At 43.2% G+C, this 19812-nt stretch overlaps 1 protein-coding gene across 1 annotated transcript in view; it reads right to left on the minus strand.

Annotated features, from left to right (window-relative positions):
• Nucleotides 1-725: 725 nt before the first annotated feature.
• LOC126259935 (probable deoxyhypusine synthase) overlaps nucleotides 726-19812 on the minus strand; it is a 66562-nt gene continuing 47475 nt past the window's right edge. Inside the window, exon 9 of the mRNA XM_049957030.1 lies at nucleotides 726-867. Coding sequence (XP_049812987.1) covers nucleotides 769-867 — 99 coding nt within the window. The 3' untranslated portion in view covers nucleotides 726-768. The remainder of the gene's footprint in view (nucleotides 868-19812) is intronic.

Here is a 19812-nt window from a genome sequence, read left to right on the forward strand (position 1 = left end):
TTCAAAATGGCTCTGAGCACTATGGACCAAAGTTTTCAGTCTGGCATGTGTGCCTGTTAAAGACTCAATATGTCTACTACTCAGTAAGTTGTTACCTTTACTCCTAACTTATTAAAAAAAAAAATATTCTCCAGAATGAGATTTTCACTCTGCAGCGGAGTGTCCGCTGATATGAAACTTCCTGGCAGATTAAAACTGTGTACCCGACCGAGACTCAAACTTGGGACCTTTGCCTTTCGCGGGCAAGTGCTTTACCATCCGAGCTACCGAAGCACGACTCACGCCCGGTCCCCACAGCTTTACTTCTGCCAGTATCTCGTCTCCTACCTTCCAAACTTTACAGAAGCTCTCCTGCGAACCTAGCAGAACTAGCACTCCTGAGAGAAAGGATACTGCGGAGACATGGCTTAGCCACAGCCTGGGGGATGTTTCCAGAATGAGATTTTCACTCTGCAGCGGAGTGTGCGCTGATATGAAACTTCGCAGGAGAGGTTCTGTAAAGTTTGGAAGGTAGGAGACGAGATACCGGCAGAAGTAAGGCTGTGAGGACCGGGCGTGAGTCATGCTTCGGTAGCTCAGATGGTAGAGCACTTGCCCGCGAAAGGCAAAGGTCCCGAGTTCGAGTCTCGGTCAGGCACACAGTTTTAATCTGCCAGGAAGTTTCAAAAAATATTCTGTTTATGTAGAAGTCTTATATTTTAGATAAAAATGATAAACTGAAGCAATAAGTTAAAATTTCTTTTGTTATTCACAAAAATTAATACTACTTCAGACATCAGATATAGTTTTTTCTTTTGTGGCATGATACTGCTTGGCGAATGTTTCACCAACCAGAAGTGGAAATACCAATGATGCCTCAGCGTAAACCTGGAAAGAGAAACCACAACTATTACTATTTTACGCAATCTTGATAACCATAAGTGTAACACAGTTTCTTAAACTGTGTTTCTTATAAAGGTAACACATATTTCACAGTAAGCACATATGAGCACAGGAAAGCCATATAGATCTTTCACCCATATAGAAGGACTCACATTTGAGGAGTGTGGTTCAAATCATTGTTATATAATCCAGATTAAGGTTTCTCTTTATTTCCATAGTTTTCAGAGATTACTTTTAGACCTTGCTGCCACAACAAAGAGATAAGTATTTAAAACTTTGTCATTTTTTAAATTGGGTTTAAGCATAGAATCTACCCTCTACTATTGTGTATGAAAAAATTGCTGGATTACCACAAAACACACTCAGTTTTGTATTGTGATCAAAATATTGAGCCTTTCAATGGCCTTTTGCACAAAGATATTGCTTGTTTAGATTTTAATTTCTGTACGATTTTAAGTTCTTGGATCTTGAATTACTCAATTCGACAGTCATGAACAAAACAAAAGTTCCACATACCATACTGGATTGCCAGCCTTAGGAAATTATATGGCTGAGAATGGCCTAACCATAACCCGTGTATAATTCTTAGAAGCAACATTTTAATCTGTAATGGAATGTACACTGTCAGAAGGGCATTTCACAATCCTATAACCAGTTTAGATCAGCCAGTGTCCTTGTACATGCTGAAAGCAGTTTCTGTTTTGTTGTCAACAACACTGGAAACTCCTTGCAGCATATGCCTTTAGCCTGCAGATAACAATTGGTTGATCAAAATGACATTGTACTTTGAAATGCTTATGTGACGGTGTTGTAAAAAAAATATAATAACCAGGAACATTTTGCAAGAAAAGGTCTCTGTTTAAAAATTTGAAAATATAGCACAACACATTAGTAAAACCAGAAGGTCTTTATGCAAGTGAAAGTTTAGTACTGAATTACCAGGGTTGCCACAGTTTCTGTAAATCAGGGAGTTTCAAATGTGTCAGGGGAAGAAGAAGAAGAAGAAGAAGAAGAAGAAGAAGAAGATGATGATGAAGAAGAAGAAGAAGAAAACCCGGAAAAATCTCGTTTTTGTCTCAGTAGATGAAATGGTTTGTTTACTGAGATGTCGTGCATTTTCATTGGTTGGGTGTACCTGAGCACACGCACGCATCGCTTCCCTACTACTGCTACTCCCCTTCCAGCCACTCTTGTCAGCTTGCAGTCAGTGCTGCCACCATTTTTTGCAGCTGGCCTAGTTGCTGCTGGCAAGAGGCAGGGAGGTGTGAAGAGTGGTTTATTTGGATCTGATTCTCAGAGACTGTAGATGCAGCGGCCGGAGATGGTGGTCATGTGTGCCTGAGTTGTGTGTGAGTGATTGTGTGAATGTGCATGTGCTCTCATTTTCTGACAATGGCTACGACCGAAATTTATTTGTGAGAGTGTGATTGTCTTTTCTACATGCCTGTCTGTGGTTCATCAATCATCTTTACAGTGAGTTGCTACCTATCCTCATTATTATTGATTCTCAGAGTATTTGCACAAGTGATCTGTTGCATGGATTGATCACTGCAGTCCCATTTCATCGACATGCTGTCTGTGACTCCTGGATAGCTGGCTACATGAGTAGATTTCTGCGACAGGCCAAAATCGCAGGCCATTTCTGTGGTTATCTCTAATGGTTGGGGCCTGCCAATCTGAAGCCCTTTGTTTCCCACTGATGTACAGGTCCTGTCCATCGATCTAGTCTCACTGAACTGCCAGCAGGCCAGGTCTGTTTGTATGTGGCATAATGCAGTGGATTTTCATGATTTAGCCATGGACCAAGGACTGCTGTGCTCCTTGGCAGGCCAGTGGCCACAGTCGATGAAATTCAGAAACTGCATCTGCTCACTGCAAATTCGTTGTGCAGTGCAGCATTTTATAGACATTTTATTTATTGTAGTACATTTTGGTACTTTGAAAGTAGTTTATATATTAGAAAGTACGGATGATAAGAATTTGAAAATTATGGCTATCACTGGTGGTTTGAACTCAAATATTTCTCAAAAGAAAACTTACATAATATCTGTAAAATAATAGATATAACTCAGTCGGTAATAACCGACAAAATGAACGCAGTAGAACCAACACTTTATCGGCATTCACGTATACCGTATTTACTCAAATCTAAGCCGCGCTTTTTTTCTGGTTTTTGTAATCCAAAAAACCGCCTGTGGCTTAGAATCGAGTGCAAAGTAAGCGGAAGTTCTGAAAAATGTTGGTAGGTGCCGCCACAACTAACTTCTGCCGTCGAATATATGAGCGCTACACAGGCACAAAGATAAATACTGGCACCAAAACCTCTGCGTCAGCAAAGGGTAGAAGAATGTAAACATAATGCCGTGTATTCTTTCGTGTTTGCTGCTATCTCATTTAAATCCAGTCTGCCTAATAAACTACGATACTAGAGTGAGACAACAGCAAACATGGAAGAATATACATATCATGTCATGTTTATATTCATATTATTCTTATGCTGAATAGTGATAGTCAGAAATGAAGCACGGCAACTGACTAGATTTTTAAATCTAAGATGACTCTAATTTCTGAGAAGAATGTAATGTACTAAAGAGGCGTCTGCACATATTTTCAAACGGAGAAAATTTTTCGCTAAACTCTCGTTCAGAACATCTTCTATCATACACAGTATATTATTTGATTCTTGTTGATTATTATCAAAGAAAGCAGCAGTGTAAGTAACAACAAATAGCAGTCTCTTGCCTTTGTTTCGCTTATGAGACAATTCCTCTCCTTTTTTGTATTGTAAGCGGCGGTAGCGCACTCAAAAGCGAGCCATGCCGCGAGCGGCTACAGGTCGTAAACACTCATTATCAGAATGCGACAAACAATGCATGATACATTACAATAATGCAGTTTCAGCTTAGAGTGACGTAAACACCTATAACAAAGAGAACGGCACTTATCAGATCAAAGCACAATAAGCAATCGATTCAAACCAGATGAAGCACGTGAAAAAGGAAGGGTACCCCTATAAATACAGATGGAGCGCCTGACACATAGCAATGGCTACTTGGTAAATCTTAACTGTTAAGCTTACAACTCGAACCAAACTACTGTAGCTGTATCTTAATCCATTCGACCTTAATTGTGTCTCATGTTACAATGGACCAACTTTGTTTTGGTTTGGAGGTGTGGTCTAAGACTTTTCTCTCGTCTTGAATTTCGAGTCTCAAATTCCCGGTGCGGCTTAGATTCGGGAAAATTTTTTTCCTTGATTTCAAGTCTCATTTTTCAGGTGCAGCTTAGATTCGAGTGCGGCTTAGATTCGAGTAAATACGGTAGTGTTACTTTACACAAATCTTCCCCGCCTTATACATTTCTTTCAAGAGGCCTACTTCTTTCTGATGTTATTTCTGAAATCGATGTTTCGTTTTATTGAAATAAAATAACTTCAATGGTCTTAATGAAACATGTATCCCATTTGGCTTGCTTTCTCCACCTAAAAACAGTTCATTACAAAAGATGTTGATGTTAGTACTTAAGATTTCTGCTCACATTAGGGAACGCCATCTCCTTGTAAGCTGTGTTCAGATATTTCCTTGTTTGGCTCTTGTGCCGTAGCTGCAAAGACGGATTGTCAACTTACGTTTTTACTTACACTTGAGATCTCAAAATTTGTCAGGGAAAAATGCCAAAAATTGTCTGGAAATCAGGGAAATTTCACTTGGGGAAACTTGTGGCAATCCTGATTACAAATTACACAAACCTGAAGTCCTATAAAGAAGAGTCATTTGAAAAATACTTGGTCCACTAAGAAATGCAGAGGTATGGAAATTAAGAAATAATAAAGAAGTATATCGCAACATAGAAAACATAACTGGAATTCTATGGCCAAGGTGAATGCTATTTTTTGGACATTTATGCAGAATGAACACTAACAGGTTAACCAAACAGATTTTTAAATATCTTTGAGGCAAGAATTCAACAACTGCCTGGATTCAAGAAGTCAACAATAGCCTGGATTCAAGAAGTTAGAAAAGTTTTGGAAAGAAACAACAGAAGTAAAAAGACGCAATGGAAAGAGATTTTTAAGAAGAAAGTGTTAAAAATGGAAGGTTTCCAAGGCAGGAGAGAGAAGAGGACAGGGTCAAAATGGTCTGAGGAGAGAAAAAGGATATACAATGAGAAGATGACAGAATACTGAAGGAAGGAGAAAGAAGAACAAAGGAGGAAGCATTGAAATTGGTGCATGGTCCTTAGATGACCCAAATGGAAAAAGAAGAAAAGAAAAGAACATAAGTTAATTACTAAATACTGAAGACAGTATGTCATTTATGTCAAAATAGCACATTCTCTGATGTTAGGAACTTGTAATCAATGAGGAATCCCAGCCAAATCATAAGCTTTTACTGACAGTGTCATTATAGTATTGTTGGGTGCATTTCATAACTTTGTGTCTTCTACTGTGACATTCCACAATAGTAATTTATATTCTACTTCTTTTGGTTTGGTTAAGTGTGGATCTCATTATTTCAACTAAGCCTTTCTTTGAACTGTAGCTTGCACCTAGTATTGGCTCTGAGCACTATGGGACTCAACTGCTGTGGTCATCAGTCCCCTAGAACTTAGAACTACTTAAACCTAACTAACCTAAGGACATCACACACATCCATGCCCGAGGCAGGATTCGAACCTGCGACCGTAGCAGTCGCACGGTTCCGGACTGCGCGCCTAGAACCGCGAGACCACCGCGGCCGGCTCACCTAGTATTCTCTCAGTCATTATCTGTGAGACTCCTTTCTTTCTTCAATTCACATCTTGCCAGTTTCAACTTTGGATTTTCTTTTAAATACAGGTGTATTCCAAATTTATTTTTGAAATGGTAATTTCCACTTTCTGAAGATCCTAGTTAACCACAGTGAGCCAGTGTCCTTTAATTTTTTTTGTGTCCTCAAAATACATAAAAATCTACTTGGTCAGTCCATTCAGATTCATCTATGTTGTATGTCCATGGAACACAATCCTTTTCTGTATGGTGTCTAATCTTTTCCCTATAAAGCTACAGTTCATCGTTGTGCCACCTTCTTAACTTGGAATTCTCTCTTACTGGGCCATAAATAGTTCTTTTCTTGGCTTCCAATTTCCATTCGGACATATTCTGTCCTTTGTAAAGCATTCTGCTATGTTAAGTACCTCTGGTCAAATGACTGCACCATAATGTCTAAGCTTGGCATTAAAAATAAGTATAATTTGTTGTAGACACTTTTAGTCATCTGGTATGCCATTTCTATTTAGTTTTTCCCATGTCTGAAGACTTTTTTTCTCAGCAATAATCATTTATATCTGCTCTCCTAGTACTTGAGCTCCTATGACCACATGATCGTAACCTAATTTACAGTTTGTAACCTAATTTACAGCTATCTGTCTGGCCACTGACTGTACACGGATCAGCCAGAACATTATAACCACCAACCTACTATTGATATGAACCTCTCCACATGACAGCAGTGTAGCATAAGTGAGCTTTCTGTCTGTGTATAGAATGGGGACATCATGCGATCTATCTGTTTCTGGCCAAGGGCAGATTGTGATGATCCGAAGGCTCGGAATGAGTATTTCGGAAACTGCACAGCTTGTTGGATGTTTGAGGAGTGCTCTGGTGAATGTCTTCATCAAGTCGCAAAACCAAGGTGAAACCCCATCCAGACATCATGGGGTTGGGCGGCCACCCCTCATTACATATGTCGGATGTCGTAGGCTGTGCAGATTGGTAAAACAGGACAGGTCACACAATGTGGTGGAAGTAATATCAGACTTTAATTCTGGGCAGAGTACAAGTATGTCTGAACAAACAGTTCACTGAACACACCTAACTATGGGCCTCCACAGCCATCCATGCACATGCCATTGTTAACACTACGACTGAAATAGGAACATGACCACCGGCACTGCACATTGGCAGAATGGTAGAGCACTGCATGTTCTGATGTATCCCAATACCTTTTCCATCACGTAGACGGAAGGGTATGAATCTGTCGCCTTCCAGGAGAACAGATTCTTGACACCTATACTGCGGAACAGAGACACGCTGGTGGCAGCTCCATTATGCTCTGGAGAACATCCACATGGGCATCCATGGGTCCAGTGGAGATCGTGCAATGCACCATGATGGCGAAGGAGTATTGTACAATGGTTGCAGATCATGTACACCCATTCATGATGATCATGTTTCCTGATGGCAGTGGCATTTTTCAATAAGATAATACATCATGTCACAAGGCCAGGAGTGTGATGGAGTGGTTCGAGGAACAAAGTGGTGAGTTCCAATTGACATGTCAGCCCCCCCAACTCATCAGATCTGAGCCTGATCGAACACCTCTGAGGTCAGATTCAGCATGGCATCAGAGCTCATCGCCCCCTCCCCGAAATTTACGGAAAATAGGTGACTTGTGTGTGTAGTTGTGGTGTCAACCTCCTCCAGTGACCTACCAAGGCCTCACTGCTTCCATGCAATAAGGTGTCACCACTGCTATCTGTTGCAAGGTGGATGTACCAGCTATTAGATAGGTGGTTATAATATTCTGGCTTACCAGTGTATGTCTGTTGTTAATATTTTATTATTAGTTTGTAAATGAAAGTAATTTACTTTACCAATAACTCTTTCCTTTTCTGCTAGTTGTATTTAATTAATTAGTTATTTACAGAGCTATACCACATCCCACTTTAAGTACTTGTTGTTGATTACATCATTAAGCTCATAATATATCTAGAAGTGACATACTATGGTCCACTATAGGAATCTAGATGTTGGGTCCAAACAAACTCCAGCTAATACGTTCTAAGCAAGCCATCACCAGTCTACGGGATACCGAGACTACATTATGTCAGTTAAAAGAAAATTTTGCATTTTAATTTCTTATCACTGGTACTTCAGCACTATATCTCATGGCAGGCTGGATCCAAACATTATCTCAACAAAAAGGCAGTTTGGTCTAGAGAAGGATGCCAACAGAGTAATTTACCACATCATGCTTGTATAACCATGTGTGGGAAAAGAATAATGTGCTGGCTGCAGGAACACAACCAGAGTGTCAAGTAACAGGAGTTCATTACAGGCCAGAGTAGTGAACGCTTTTCCTGCCATTACTTTCATTTCCTCCTTTCCTGTTAAGACCTTTGAAAATATGGCTACATGTGTGTGACATTAACCAAATTTGTCAAAGTTTCAATTAAATGCTATGCGTTTGAAGTTGTCAGGAGATGCATTTGAAGCTGTCAGCAGATGCTTGAACATACTTTGAGTCAATGGAGACTTTGAAAAAAGCTGGCAGTTTTAATGTGTTAGCTTAGGGGCTAGCAGCCTAGTAGACCTACACGCACGATTTGTCATCGGGACAAGCTGTCCATCCTTCAACAGTGGTCAGGAGAAGATTTTTAAGCTTCTGCCAATCATATACACTTGGTTTCATACCATGAACATACACTGGGGTCAGACCAAACAGGAAATGATGCATTGCATGAGGTAGCACAGGCTCAGGCAGTAGATGTACTTATTATGGGAATGGACTCATAGATTGGTAGGGAGATAAAAGTGGTGACTCTCGCCTTTGCAAGAAGCTTTCCATCTCTTAGTGGTGAGAGAGGCTTGTTGTTTAGCCTCATTTTCTTCGCATGACAATGACTCCTGTTGCATGTTCACAATTGGAATGAACTGTAGGCACTGCAAGCAGTTAAGCCACATAGCCAACATGTGTCATACTCCTTGCTGCACCTATTGTAGAGAAAGCAGCCACTTTAGTATGGATTGCCACTGGTGACGTGATAGACCAAACCAAAGTCGGGGAGAATTTCAAAGTTTTAGATGGAATGTCCTGTCAGGGCAACGGCAGAAGGACTAGCATTACCAACACTATGCACTCCCATTAAGGTCAGTCAACACTGTTAGTTTTCACAGGTCGACAGAGGTGGCAAAAGGTAACATTTGGGCAAACCAGTTAGAGTTTTGGTGGACAGGGGTACTCAGGTGAGCTTAATACTTTTGCCCCCTGGCAGAAAGCAGGTGTTGAAGCTGCATGGCAGAAAGCAGGTGTTGAAGCTGCATTGCTGTCATGTTCGTGAACTGCAGCCAGACTATCAGTACTTTAGGAACGTGCTGTGCTGTGATAAACGGAAGTATGACTTTGAGATGGAGTTGCTCAGAAAAAAGGGGACAAAACTTGATGTCACTCTTGCGAAATACTCCTGCGTTACTTTCAGGGCAGCATTGACTTTAGGTAGCACTGATACAATAAACCAATTTGGAGGCGACATCGCTATAAAGTCACAAATACCTTATGGAGAAACAAGTATTCTGCAAGATTACATTAAATGACGTACCTTGAAAGCCATACTAGGGGGCACCCAGAAGAAACCAAACTAATTTTTTGGTGGGCAGAGCTTTTGTAGTACCACAATTTGCTGCTAGGAGCGCATAGAGTGAACATTCCAGAGTCAGTAAGTTGAGTGCTGTCGTTACATGAGGTCAGAACTAGTTCCGGCTGAGTTTGTAGTGACAACTGCTTTGTGTGATTATCATTTTTGCAACAGCTGATTTTCATAAACAGCGTGCAGTGGTGAGATTCTAGTTTTTGCTCAGAAAAAGTGGAATAAAACCTCTTGAAATGTTAAAAAGGCATACAAGGACGATGCTCTGAGGGAAAACTCAAGTGTTTGAGTGGCTTTTCTGTTTCAATAATCGTGAAATGTCAATTGATGATAAACCCCAGTCTGGTTGTCCTTCCATGGCCCAAACACATGAAAAGCTTGAAAACATTCATGCTATCATCAAAAAAGATCGATGACGGCCATCGAAGAAATTGGAGCTGCTGAGAATGATTTAGAGTTCAGTGTAGCGAACTCTGACAGAAGATCTGGGATAGAAAAAGGTGCCTGCTAAATTCATGCCAGGACTGTTGACTGCCGAACAAGAACAAGACTGCATGGGAGCATGCTGTGATTTGGAAGAAGAGTCCTGAAATGTTCTGAACATTTTTCAAGTTTGCCTTGTCCCATGAAAGTTTATTAGATAAAATAAAACATTAAACCAATGCAGATTTTTTATTTTGTGTGTGTGTGTGGGGGGGGGGGGGGGGGGGGGACAGGAGGTGAGGCAGCCATTCACAGTTTTTTCCCGCAGAACCAGACAGTTACACAGGCTTTCTACTTGGAAGTTTTAAAAAGATTGCACAACAGTTCGCAGCAGAAGCGGCCTGATTAATGGCAGTCGGGTGACTGGTTTTCCATAACAATGCCCCTGTTCACACAGCCCCATCTGTTACGACAGTTCTTGACCACAAATGATATGACCCATATTCCTCAGCCCCCGTACTCACCTGACCTTGCCCCGTGCGACTTTTTTGTTTCCTAGAATTAAAGGAAAGCATTTTACTGTTGTTGCTGAGGTGAAGAAAAAAAATGACAGACGTGCTGTCAAATAATGGAAAATCCAGGGTAGAATGTATCAATGATGACTGACAACCTCAGCTGCCGACAGGTGTTGTTGTTATACCTCAATGTGGACAGCTGAAAATGTGTGCCCCGACCGGGACTCGAACCCGGGATCTCCTGCTTACATGGTAGACGCTCTATCCATCTGAGCCACCGAGGACACAGATGAACAGCGCGACTGCAGGGACTTATCCCTTGCACGCTTCCCGTGAGACTCACACTTGGGGAAATGAATTCCCCTTTTGAATTAGGCATACAATCCACAGGGATCAGTTCAAGCAAAGGTTAGCAGACTAGCCACAGTACTTAAACTACTTGAGAAATGGTTCAAAATAATAATATTAAAGCAACTGCTAAGCAGATAAAGAGAGGTAATAAAGGAGGTGTACTACTGCCCAACTGAGAGGGTGATTGGGTCTTATTAAGAAATGCAACAGCAGGAAAGGGAACGACAAAGAAGTTCTCCCCATCCTACAAAGGATGATACAAGACTTTGTGGTTGATGTCATCTATGACGCCAAGATACAGTCTGCAGACTGTAGTACAGTTGCCCATTTTGACAGGCTGAAGCAGTATCATGCCATTTGACACCCCACCAGCCAAAATTCCCGTGGATCCATCTTCAGTTAAATTCAATACATTCCAATGCATTAGGAAGCATAAAAACCTCCCATCTTCAACCTCACAATGGTATGAATTACACTTCAAACACCATTACTCTCTGCAGTTGATAACTGAGTTCAGTTTCCCCTAATTATTCTAACTGAGGTTTTTGTGCATTAAAACATGTATCTTATTGCAAAAGTATCCTGTTATCGATGGCCATTTAATGAAACCTTTTTTCTATACCTTAGTCTTTTCTTCCTGCATGATCCTACTGCAATCTGCCTCACAAATGCTTCTCAGCTCAGCCAACACAAATATTACCATTGAATATCGGAACTAAAGATACCAATGTCCCTAACACTGCTCATAATACCTGAGTTCAATTCCCTGTATCTGACTATCCACCATGGACTCCTGATCTCATCTCTCAAGAGACAAGAAAACCTGTAGCAGATGCACAATGTATCTGGTTACTGCTGAAACCAATGTGAGAGAAACACGTGGTTTCATACCTAAAATCTCATTTCATAGTGTCTTTTTCTTTTCTATACTAGCAAACTCTCATCTACTACCCAACCAGTACTATTGCTGTTAGTGCCACATCGTTTTCATGTGTTGTGTTGGACAAGTTGGGGAAAAGTTTTCTATTCTGCCAAGTTGTAGTCTGAAAACAGTCGCAATGGCCAAGGTCCTTCTCCACATGGTACACTGAGCTGATGTCGCACACTTGGAGCTTGGGTATGTCCACGTTGGATCTCATATTGTTGGCAGAATGGCTGTAGCCTCTCAAGTAACAGATCAGTGTTGTTACTTGCACTGGCAAGATGGCCGTGGCCAGCATAAATGCCACCTCCTCCTTGACCCCTCCCTCCCTCTGAAAATATGCACGTTTTACTGTGCCATATGTGCAGTGTCCCTGTGAGATCACTATCCCTCCTTAATCCTCCTTTTCACATCTCTCCCTACATTACGACATTATGGTCTAGTGGCCATCATGGTTTGGCAATGTCACGAGCTCTGTCTTCCCACTATCTACAAGTGGCCTATTGTTTATATGTTTTCAAATGAAAGCTTTCAAATGACTATTCACACCCGCCAGGGCACAGTGACAGACTTTGAACATGGAATAGTAGTTGCAGCTAGACATATGGGACAGTCTATTTTGGAAATTGTTAGGGAATTAAATATTCTGAGATCTACAGTGTCAAGAGTGTGCTGAGAATACCAAATTTCAGGCATTACCTCTCACTATGGACAATGCAATGGCTGATGGCCTTCACTTAATGACCGAGAGAAGCAGCATTTGTGTAGAGTTGCCAATGATAACAGACAAGCAACACTACATGAAATAACCACAGAAATCAATGTCGGATGTAAGATGAATATACCTGTTAGGACAGTGTGGCAAAAATTGGTGTTAATGCGCTATGGCATGAGGGCTTCTGTTAACAACACGACATCGCCTGCAGCACCTCTCCTGGGCTCGTAGCCATACTGGTTGGACCCTAGAGAACTGACATTTGAAGCTGACTGCCAAATGATTCTACTACAGCCGACATACATTGCGCACAAAGATAAGATATGAGAAATTAGGGCATACAGACAGTTGTTTTTCCCTCGCTCTGTTTGTGAGTGGAACAGGAAAGGAAATGATTAGTATAGGGTATAATCTGCCACGCACCATATGGTGGCTTGCAGAGTATCGATGCAGATGTAGATGACTGGAAAATTATGACTTGGTCAGATGAGTTCCAATTTCTATTGGTAAGAGCTGATGGTGTGATTGTTGTCAGCAAGATAATGTGCAATCTGGCGGTGGATTCATAATGGTATGGACTGTGTTTATATGGAATGGACTGGGTCCTCTGGTCCAAATGAACTGATCATTGATTCGAAATGGTTGTGTTCGGCTACTTGGAGACCATTTGCAGTCATTCCTGGACTTCATGTTCCCAACAACAATGGAATTGTTTTGGATGACAATGTGCAATGTCACCAGGCCACAATTGTTTGTGACTGGTTTGATGAACGTTCTGGACAATTTGATCGAATAATTTGGCCTTGACGATCACCCCACATGAATCCCATCAAACATTTACGGGACATAATCAAGAGCTCCGTTCTTGCACTGGCACCACTTTAACAATTATGGATGCCTATAGAGACAGCATGGCTTAATATTTCTGCATGGGACTACCAATGATTTGTGAAGCCCATGCGACATTGAGTTGCTGCACTAAGCTGGACAAAATGAGGTCTGACACTACATTATGAGCTATCCCATGACTTTTGCCAGCTCAGCATACGTTAGTCTGTATCCTATAAGTTAGCGAATGACACACACACACACACACACACACACACACACACACACACACACACACACAGAGAGAGAGAGAGAGAGAGAGAGAGAGAGAGAGAGAGAGATTTTATTTTTTGGGGGGGGGGGAGGGGGCAGGAGTTGGGAGAGGGTCAGGTGAGTAGGATGGAGGGGGGGAGGAGGAGGAGGAGGAGGAGGAGGAGGAGGAGGAGGAGGAGGAGTTGAGGGACAGGGGAACCCCCGAAACACTTAAGCCCCTATTGACAATATCTGTGCTTCACATCAGCTATATGCTGAATTTAACAGTTGTGTGATGCATGTGAGTACTGTTAATGTGACGTATCATATTTTAACTAGCAGGGAACATGATTACTCATTGAGAAAGTAAACTTTTTTTTTGTAAATGAACAGTGATTCATGACAATGTGATTTTAAAGTTTCATAGTGACAGGAAATGTAAATCCATTAGCATGTTTACTCCCGTTTTGTGGACCTTCTACTACTGCATAGGGCAGGCTAGTCCAGCTTGCATGCCCACTTTAGAGCAGCCAGACAGCAAGGTGCACAGGGCAGGCAGGCATGAGTGAATGGGTGATGCATGGCCAGTCTTGCAGCTGGGCTGCAGCATACACTATCATAGACCACTGGCTGAGCTCAGGCGGCCAGGGCTTGCCAAGAAGGTTGCACATGCGTAGCATGCATGCAATTGTGCTGCCTGGCTGGTTGCCTACACCACTTGCATCTGTCTGTGAATGAGCTGATGGGTACTCGCGGGCACCCATACCCGATAGGGCAGCATTGGAGCAGCCTAACGTAGGGGTACGTTTTGTATTAGTGTATTAGTTCAATTTTGTATTAGTGTAACCCTAAGTTAAAAGTTTGTTACAGGAAACACCAAGGTGTCCAGCTTCTTACATATTTTTCTTATGACAGTTGGAAAATTACACGTGGTTGGAAGAGTTTGGTTGTACACCCAAGGAGTGTTACTTTGACTACCGTATTTACTCGAATCTAAGCCGCACCTGAAAAATGAGACTCGAAATCAAGGAAAAAAAATTTTCTCGAATCTAAGCCGCACCAGAAATTAGAGACTCGAAATTCAAGGGGAGAGAAAAGTTTTAGGCCGCACCTCCAAATCGAAACAAATTTGGTCCATTGTAATATGAGAAACAATTTAGGTCGAATGAATGACGATACAACTACAGTCGTTTGGTTCGAGTCGTAAGCTTAGCAGTTAAGCTCTACCAGGTAGCCATTGCTAAGCGTCAGGAGCTCCGTCCGTATTTATATGGGTAACCTTCCTTTTTCACATGCTTCGTCTGGTTTGAACTGATTGCTTATTTTTCTTTGATCTGATAAGTGCCGTTCTCTTTGTTACAGGTGTTTCCGTCACTCTAAGCTGAAAATGCATTACTGTACTGTGTCATGCATTGTTTGTCGCATTCTGATAATGAGTGTTTACGGCCTGTCGTCGCTCGCGGCAAGGCTTGCTTTTGTGCACGCTACCGCCGCATACAATTAAAAGGAGAGAGAGGAATCGTCTCATTAGCGAGACAATGGCAAGAGACTGCTATTTGTTGTTACTTACACTGCTGCTTTCTTTGATAATGATCAACAAGAACCAAATAATAGACTGCGTATGATAGAAGATGTTCTGAACGAGAGTTCAGCAAAAAATTTTCTCCGTTTGAAAATCTTTGCAGACGCCTCTTTAGTACAATACATTCTGCACAGAAATTAGTCATCTTAGATTAAAAATCTAGTCAATTTCCGTGCTTCATTTCTGACTGTATCACTATTAGGCATAAGAATAATACAAATACAAACATGACATAATATGTATATTCTTCCGCATTTGCTGTTGTCTCACTCTAGTTTCGTAGACAGGATTTAAACGAGATAGCAGCAAACACGAAAGAATACATGGAAAAATGTTTATATTCGTATTATTCTTATGGTGAAGAGAATACTGCATGTGATTCACAATTCATAAAAGTTCCTATTAGCAACCATCTCTTCTCACAGGTAGGAAAAAATTCGGAACGTAGAGTTGGCCATATTGACAAACATCCCAAACAGTCTTACCAGTCGGATTTTCGTAGTACTTTGAAATGCTGCTACGTTCGAAGATGAACAATACGGCATTTGTATTTACTTCATTGGATAATGTATGAAAATGCAGTGGTCGAAAATCGGGGCGGAGAAGAAAAAGCTCGTCTTCCACCTTTTTTTTATTTATTTACTGACGCAGAGATTTTGGCACCAGTATTTGGCTTTGTGCTTGCAAAGCATGCCTGTGTAGTGTTACATATATTCGACGGCAGAAGTTAGTTGTACCGGCACCTACCAACATTTTTCAGAACTTCCGCTTACTTTGCACTCGATTCTAAGCCGCAGGCGGTTTTTTGGATTACAAAAACCAGAAAAAAAGTGCGGCTTGGATTCGAGTAAATACGGTAATACTAGTTGTTAGTATGTAAGTTATTAGTACATCAAGCTTGCTGACACTTTTGTAATGACTATAGTTGTAGTTTTGGAAAGAGGTAATGTAGTGTGTCATGTGTAGGTCCTTGATTTTAAAACCTGTCAGAAGTTGTTGAATGGCACTCCTCCAATTTCATGCGTGCACATGCAGAGGAATAATAGGACTTATCTGTAGCTTGTACAGTAAAGAAAGTTATTAAGTTCTGATAAGTTGTAACTGTTCAGAACGACATGATATTCCTCTCTAACTGAGTGAAGCTGGCACTGATTAGTGTCCTATAACGTACGAACTCTCATGCATTCAAATGTTAATTTGATTTTCTCTATTTAATCAAGTATGGTTTTTTGTCAGTATACTATGCACCAAGAAGAGTAATCAAACCCCATCCCTCACAGGAATGGCATTGTCAGAGACCCAATATCTATTGTACTTTATTCTAGTGTAATATTATTACATCATGTGAATCATCTGTTGTATAGTAACAAAAAGATCCTTTGCTTTGAACTTAAACGTTCCTACTATTAAAATTCAAATTCAGATAGCAAAACAGCGCGCGCGCACACACACACACACACACACACACACACACACACACACAGGGTGCTAGGAGTATAAGTCCACAGATTTTTAGGTGTCTGAGGACAATGTACTGAACAACATTACATCAGTATTTACTTCAGAATGAGATTTTCACTCTGCAGCGGAGTGTGCGCTGATATGAAACTTCCTGGCAGATTAAAACTGTGTGCCCGACCGAGACTCGAACTCGGGACCTTTGCCTTTCGCGGTCAAGTGCTCTACCATCTGAGCTACCGAAGCACGACTCACGCCCGGTCCTCACAGCCTTACTTCTGCCAGTATCTCGTCTCATACCTTCCAAACTTTACAGAAGCTCTCCTGCGAACCTAGCAGAACTAGCACTCCTGAAAGAAAGGATACTGCGGAGACATGGCTTAGCCACAGCCTGGGGGATGTTTCCAGAATGAGATTTTCACTCTGCAGCGGAGTGTGCGCTGATATGAAACTTCGCAGGAGAGGTTCTGTAAAGTTTGGAAGGTAGGAGACAAGATACTGGCAGAAGTAAAGCTGTGAGTACCGGGCGTGAGTCGTGCTTTGGTAGCTCAGATGGTAGAGCACTTGCCCGCGAAAGGCAAAGGTCCCGAGTTCGAGTCTCAGTCGGGCACACAGTTTTAATCTGCCAGGAAGTTTCATATCAGCGCACACTCCGCTGCAGAGTGAAAATCTCATTCTGGAAACATCCCCCAGGCTGTGGCTAAGCCATGTCTCCGCAGTATCCTTTCTTTCAGGAGTGCTGGTTCTGCAAGGTTCGCAGGAGGGCTTCTGTAAAGTTTGGAAGGTAGGAGACAAGATACTGGCAGAAGTAAAGCTGTGAGTACCGGGCGTGAGTCGTGCTTCGGTAGCTCAGATGGTAGAGCACTTGCCCGCAAAAGGCAAAGGTCCCGAGTTCGAGTCTCGGTCGGGCACACAGTTTTAATCCGCCAGGAAGTTTAAGTATTTACTTCATTTGCAGACTAATAATTATAGCTATGCTTTTATGGTTGGTTAGTACGTCCAAGTAAATGTGGCAATAGCAAGCCATTAATTCTTATTTTCCCCTGGGCAGCAGGTCAGGTGTTGCACTGTCAATGCGCACATGCAGAATGGTTAGTCTACACCGACAAGTGTAGCCCATATAGTGGTGCAGTTACGACTGCACAGAAAACATCAGGGAGTAAATTATATTGTGTGTTTGCAAGAAGACTGTGAGACAGTGAGAAAAACAACTAACACACCAAAGAAGTGGTGGTTGGTGGGATGTTTAAGGGGGACTAAACAGCTAAGGTCCCCCAATCCAAAAACAGGCGAGACAAATTCGCGGAGCAGGTAAAAACCAAAGGGGGGAGGAGACTCCCTCCCAGGCACTAAAAGAACACAAATGCAGCAACAAACACTACAAACAAGAAGAGTACAGATGAACACCAGACAGAAAGAATCAGAAGAAAAGAAGATGGCCGGAGACTGGTTGACTGACCACGAGACAAAAAAAAAGGGAAAGAGTCAATCATCCGACTATACACCAAACAAAACAGCAACAAAATTGGAGAGACGCGAGGACAAAAGACACAGAATGGGAAAGGTGCAGGACCTCCCTAAATAGAACCATAAAAAGGACTACCACGGATAAAATTTAAAACGTCATCAGCCATGGAGGCATCGTCGCATAAAACCAAATGCAAAGTGCCTGGGAGATTAAAAGACTGCCAGAGGGTGCGCAGTCGGGGACACTCCAATAAAATGTGGGCGACCGTCAGCCGGGACCCACACCGACACAGGGGGGGATCCTCCTGACGCAAAAGATAGCCGTGCGTCAGGTAGGTATGGCCGATGCGCAGCCGACACAGGATTACAGAGTCCCTGCGAGAAGCCCGTAGGGAGGAGCGCCACACATCGGTCGTCTCCTTAACAGCCCGCAGTTTATTCGGGGATGTCAGGCCACGCCACTCAGCAGCCCACATCCCAAGCACCTTACGGCGCAACACCAACTGCTGATCTCGAGCCGGGAGGCCGATCTCCAAAACTGGGGCGTCGATAGCCCCTTTGGCCAGCCTGTCGACACGTTTGTTCCCCGGGATGCCATCGTGACCTGGCGTCCAAACAAAGACCACCGAACGTCCAGAGCGGGTAATGGTGGAAACAGACTCCTGAATAGAGGACACCAGAGGAGAAGAGAGATAGCAGCGGTCGATGGCCTGGAGGCTGCTCAGGGAGTCACTGCAGATGACGATGGACATACCTGAGCAGGAACGCATATGCTCAAGAGCGCGCAATATGGCCACCAGCTCGGCAGTAAAAATACTGCAGCCAGCCGGCAAGGAGCACTGTTCAACATGGGCAGCATGAGCAAAACCGTAGGCAGTGCGACCATCAACCAGGGAACCATCAGTGTAGACAGTCTCACAGCCCGGAAATGAGGCGAGGAGCGCAAGAAAACGGCGACGGAGGGCCACAGGCGGAACCGAGTCCTTGGGTCCCTGTGCCGAGTCCAGACGGACGGACGGACGGGGCAAACACCAGGGAGGCGTAGGTGCACGGACCCGGAAGGGAGGCAGAAGAGGGAATGAGCCCAGTTCCGACAGCAGGGACTGGACGCGGACAGCTATGGAAAGCCCAGACCTAGGTCGCCGTTCGGGCAGATGGAGGACCGTGACAGGGAAAAGCAGGCGACGATTGGGATGGCCCGGTGAGCAATGCACGTGGACAGCATAGTCGGCGAGCAGTCTATGGCGGTGAATCCGCAGCGGGGGAACTCCGGCCTCCACCAGTAGACTATCCACGGGGCTCGTACGAAAAGCGCCAGTTGCAAGCCGAACCCCACAGTGGTGTATGGGGCTAACAACTTCAACACTGAGGGCGATGCAGACCCATAGGCCAGGCTCCCATAAACAAGCCTGGACTGCACAAGGGCTCTGTACAATCGCAACAGCGTGCAGCGATCCGCACCCCAAGAAGTGTGGCTGAGGCAGCAGAGGGCGCTGAGGTGCCGCCAGCACTTCTGCTTCAGCTGAGTAATATGAGGAACCCGTGTGAGCCGGGCATCAAACACGAGTCCTAAGAAGGGGCAAGTGTCCACCACTTCAAGCAGGTGCCCATCGAGGTAAAGTTCAGGATGAGGGTGGACCGTCCGACGCCTGCAGAAGTGCATAACGCGAGTCTTGGTTGCAGAGAACTGAAAACCATGAGTCAGAGCCCATGATGCTGCCTTGCGAACGGCTACTTGCAGCCTGCGTTCGGCGACTCCCGTAGTCGTGGAGCCAAATGAGATGCAGAAGTCGTCTGCATACAAAGAAGGAGACACCGACGACCCCACGGCTGCAGCCAGACCTTTAATGGCCACTAGAAATAAGGAGACGCTCAACACCGAGCCCTGCGGGACCCCATTTTCCTGTATATAAGATGAACTAGAGGCGGCACCCACTTGCACCCGGAAAGAGCGGCGCAATAAAAAGGTTTGAAGAAAAGCCGGGAGCTGACCACGAAGACCCCACTCATG

Source organism: Schistocerca nitens, chromosome 5 (assembly GCF_023898315.1).
Source record: "Schistocerca nitens isolate TAMUIC-IGC-003100 chromosome 5, iqSchNite1.1, whole genome shotgun sequence".
NCBI lineage: Eukaryota > Metazoa > Arthropoda > Insecta > Orthoptera > Acrididae > Schistocerca > Schistocerca nitens.